Source organism: Vicia villosa, linkage group LG4, assembly GCF_029867415.1.
Source record: "Vicia villosa cultivar HV-30 ecotype Madison, WI linkage group LG4, Vvil1.0, whole genome shotgun sequence".
NCBI lineage: Eukaryota > Viridiplantae > Streptophyta > Magnoliopsida > Fabales > Fabaceae > Vicia > Vicia villosa.
Window position 1 is genome coordinate 151,842,508 of NC_081183.1, and position 4,566 is coordinate 151,847,073.

Below are 4,566 nucleotides of genomic sequence, written 5' to 3' on the forward strand. Positions count from 1 at the left end.
CCACATTATCTTGAGCAAAATTCATATACATTGTTATCATCAAAACTAAGATTATTGATCAGAACAATTCTTGTTCTAACACACCATTCCTCCTTAAGTTCATCCAACTTAGATTTTGAGTACGTAGCACACTTGAAGTCATCAAAGTACTACAAAATAATATAACATGGTATGTTTAAGTTAAAACTATTTAATTATATGAGAAATATGTGTTAAATATTAAAATAACTCTTAAGTTAGAAATCCATACCTTGACGAAATCTCTATTTGATTCGAAAGAAGAATTTCTTTCATAAACTGCAACATGTAAAAACCGCAATCTACTTCATTACGCTGCCCAGGACACTACACATGGAAAGAAAATATGGATAAGGCCTAAGTTTTATCACGTATCATCACTATTTATATAATCAAAAATGTGATAATTAATTAATATACCTCCACTCGAATCCATGTGATGTTGTTGGCTTTACTCTTTGGTACTTGACTTCCTCTTTGTGCTCGAAAAACTTGTATAACGCTAATAAAACATAAACGCATAATTTAAAACAATTCCCATAAATAAATAAATATATACACGAATATTTAGAACAATCTCACTTACGTATCAACCAACTTCTTCATAGCTTCGTATGTACTAACTGGATTGTGTAAGGAATCCAAAAAATATACAACTTCACTGATAGGATTAATCGCGACCAACAACCAATGTCCACTGTAAGGCAAAACAAATGTGAGATGAAAACTTTCTACACAATGTAAAAATATGAAAAATTATAATAGATGAATTTAGAATTAAAGTCTAACCCGTTGCCAGTATTAAACGGTAAAAAGAACAACTTTTCTAAATTTATGCTGGCCATAAAACGGTTGAGTACATACGCCATGACTTCATCCGGTTTAGATATGACTAACCCTAAGTTGGTATTGAAGGGAGCTAAGAAAGCGAATCTTTGCCTCAATCCACTCGGGTGCATCAATTTTTCATACAAAAACCTTAAATAAAAGACCTCATTAACATTTGAAATGAGTAAATGAATTGTTCATTTAATTAAACAAATTAGATCGGATATACCTTATGTATGTATCAATAACACCGAGGCCTAATTGCGTATGTTCAAAAATTTGTTCAAAATCCTCCATACTAATTGTTTCTTGATGCTCAATACCAAACACATCTTCCTCCATAGGTACAAGACGGGTGTTTCCTTGCGGAATATCAGAGAGTTGTAAAGAAGTTAAAAGGCACGACCTAAACTTATTGGGAGTAGGTTTTTTCTTAGCCGCGGTCTTCTTAGCAACAACCTTTTCAGGCTTCTTACCCTTACTGACATCTTCAATCTCTTTAGCATGCCTTTAATTAAAGATCATATAACTAGTTAGGTGAAATATAAGATCACGAATTAACATTTTTCATGCATAAATATCATATAATTGTGATGTACCTCTTTTATTGATGCAACTGACTCGATTTTCCGCGGAGGCTCCTTGTCTTTTGCTTTGGATTTTGTTGGAGTCTAATTAGCATAACCATGTAAAAACAAATGTACGTAAAATGCGCGTAAACACTTTGAATACTCAAAGATTCATATATTACGGTTTTAAGCATACACTAATTAGGCTTGACGGCCATGCAAGAAATGAACCTATTGCATCTCCCACCAATGTGGCATCTGAAACATCGTCAGGATGCGGTAATAACGCATCCTTATCTAAAGCAATGTCAACCGATACTTTCAAACAACCAGTAGGGAGCGGTCTAGTGTGAAGTAATTCTCCCAAAGTATTATGCACTTTTCCCTTACCAACCATCCGATAAGTCGGTGACGATAAGTAGAGTTGGCAAGGTGAAATGCCCTAAAACCAATAATAAATTTCAAATTGTTATTGTGTATATATTTCAATTAAATAAATTAAGCTACTTTAATTTCATAATAATATATATAATTACCTCTAGAAGATCCGGTTGAAAATTACAACCGACACTAACCTTGTCACTAGTAGCTTTACAACCTGAAGCTTGCTCTCTCAATTGTTTTTCCCTTTTCAATTCGCGGACTTCAGCTTGTAGTGCATACAAGGTTTCCTGCAGTTCTCTATTGCTAGGAGCCTTCTGTTTTTTCATCTTCAAGGATGTTGGAGTGATTCCAAATCCCTTACCCCTCACCCGACCAGAATATTCAGGAGCATCTAATGCGCGGCTAAGTATGATCTTGCAATCATTGCCTTCATCTGGAGATATAAACTGAGATAGAGTCTCCTGAAATTCATATGAATATTCAAATTTGTCTTATTAATATGTTACTAAACTTTTGATTTAATTAAAGAAATAATGCTATACTTACGCATTTTTCAAAAACTTTTTGAACATCTTCTTTGACAACTCCATCCTTTCCCACACAGGCTTCCTTCCACAAAACATGTGGTGGAATAGATGTTTCAGAACTACTCTCCCTTGTTAACTACACATTAAGCCAAATAATATGATCAAATATAACTCACGATGAACAAGTATAACATTGAAATTTATAGATACTTACAATAGACTGTTCTAAGCGTCCATATCCCATACGCCCTTTTCTGTATGGATATGGGGGACCTGATGCTCTTTGCCGATTTGTTTCACTTCTACTCTGAAATTTTGGGTTTTTTCGTTTTGCTTTAAACGTTTCCCATTCTTCAGGTGCAATCAAACTGCTATATCTTTTTGGATACTCTGCATCAACAAAATTTTTATTCGCATCCCTAAGATATCTCCTAGTTAAAAATGTCCTAAACCCTCTTAGTAGTCTTCCGGCCAACTTGAGACAAATTTTTCTTCTATTATCCTCCATGTTGTTGAAACTCCTCTACGAAAAACATACACAGTGCGTTAGTACAAGTAATTTAAAGACGTAATCGTCATTAAAAACAAATAACATCACATATGGTACCTGTATCTCAATCCAAAGTTTGTCTTTAGCTTCTTCCAAATTTGTATCTCTCCAATCATCACAAGTAATTGGAATTGCATTCCTTACGAGTGCACCAATAAAACCTGTAATCTTTGAACCGTTAGGCTCAATTAGTAGGCCACTTTCGCTCCAATGCGCATCTAATAGTATGCCTCGGTCTCTATTCCGAATGACTTTCTTCATAAGTGTTATTCCTCTTCTAATTTCCGCTTCCTGATCAACAATGTTCTCATGATCTCCATCATCAATATCATCATCATGTGATTGATCCTCGTTACTAGCCATCTAATTAACCTATAATAAGAAAAACATAATCAATAACACTCATAAAATTCCATAATCAATTGAATATAAAACATAAACTTATTACATCATAAGATTACACTGTACACAATAATTTATTGATTAACACATTCAGACATACTAGTAACACTCACATAGTTACATTATCAAATATTATCATATAGTAATCACAGGATAACACGATGAACAATGAAAATAAAACAAAAAATAGGTACTAAATATCACTCACACAGCAGAACACGAACCAAATACGCACATAAATTTATTGACAATGACATAATATATAATATTTTATGATATTACTTCTTTCACTAACATCTCTTTCTTTTCTTGGTTGAAATACGAATGACTTGTTTCTTAGCAATGCGGACGTCAGAATTGATCCAAATTCCCTCATCATGATCCTTTCTGATATATGATTCATCCGTTATACTATTCTCATCTTGATCATTCTGTCTAACACTTGACTGATTCTCAACATCAATATCACCTTGATCTACACCGGTATCATCAACCACTTTGTTAGATAAAAGCACTATAGACCATTTCGTACTCGTCGGGTCAGTGACATAAAACACTTGTTTAGTTTGAGATGCTAGAATAAAAGGCTCGTCTTTGTACCCCACCCTATTAAGATCAACTTGCAGAAATCCTGACTTATCCATTCGTATGCCACTACTATTTACCCACTTGCAACCAAAGATAGGAATCTTAAACTTCTCGTAATCAAACACTCAAATGTGCTCAATAACCCAAAAATATGACATATTTGCATATTTGGGGTTTAAGTCCTTCATACTTGATATGTGCATTGCTTCAGCTAGCACGGTGACACCACTATTTTGCATAGTACTTTTATCATCTTGTTCTTTGGTATAAAATGTATATCCATTTATTGCGTATGCGCTGTGAGAAAACACATGCAAACTTGGACCATATGCCAAACATCTCAACCTTTCTGTTATTGAAGCGGGATCTGAAGAGCGCTCTGAATAAATATGATCCTTAAACCATTGTATAAAACTTTGATTGTGCTCTCGTACTATCCAATTTTCATTTATGTTTTGATTTAACCCTCGGAGTACAACCTTGTGCATTTCAACATATGGCTCAACCTCACTGTCATTGTGCAGAACATACAAATGCACTTGCTCCCGTTCATCCCTTAATACTGTCACAATTTTATTTCCAATTAATTTTTTACCTTCCTTTTTTTCAAAAATATGAGTTTTGGGGAGCCCAACAGATTGAACATTGGACAAATATTCAGTACAAAACTCAACCGCTTCTTCAACAATGTATCGTTCAA

General features: G+C 34.1%; 1 protein-coding gene across 1 annotated transcript; it reads right to left on the reverse strand.

The window, feature by feature from the left end:
- Positions 1–246: 246 nt before the first annotated feature.
- Positions 247–3,244, reverse strand: LOC131598086 (uncharacterized). The gene is made up of 9 exons (XM_058870721.1): positions 2,934–3,244; positions 2,541–2,849; positions 2,346–2,462; positions 1,952–2,260; positions 1,612–1,857; positions 1,468–1,517; positions 1,146–1,354; positions 439–520; positions 247–345 (listed from the first exon to the last, which is right to left on the reverse strand). Exons 1-9 carry the CDS (start codon positions 3,237–3,239, stop codon positions 321–323), a joined length of 1,653 nt encoding a protein of 550 aa, XP_058726704.1. The 5' UTR covers positions 3,240–3,244; the 3' UTR covers positions 247–320.
- Positions 3,245–4,566: the final 1,322 nt, after the last annotated feature.

Excerpts from the sequence above, each read along its gene's own strand:
- LOC131598086 (XM_058870721.1), bottom strand. The coding sequence starts at position 3,239 with ATGGCTAGTAACGAGGATCAATCACATGATGATGATATTGATGATGGA. Across the intron at positions 1,858-1,951 it reads TTCAACCGGATCTTCTAGAG|GGCATTTCACCTTGCCAACT; the intron begins GTAATTATATAT and ends TATTGGTTTTAG. Across the intron at positions 1,518-1,611 it reads GGCCGTCAAGCCTAATTAGT|ACTCCAACAAAATCCAAAGC; the intron begins GTATGCTTAAAA and ends TATGCTAATTAG.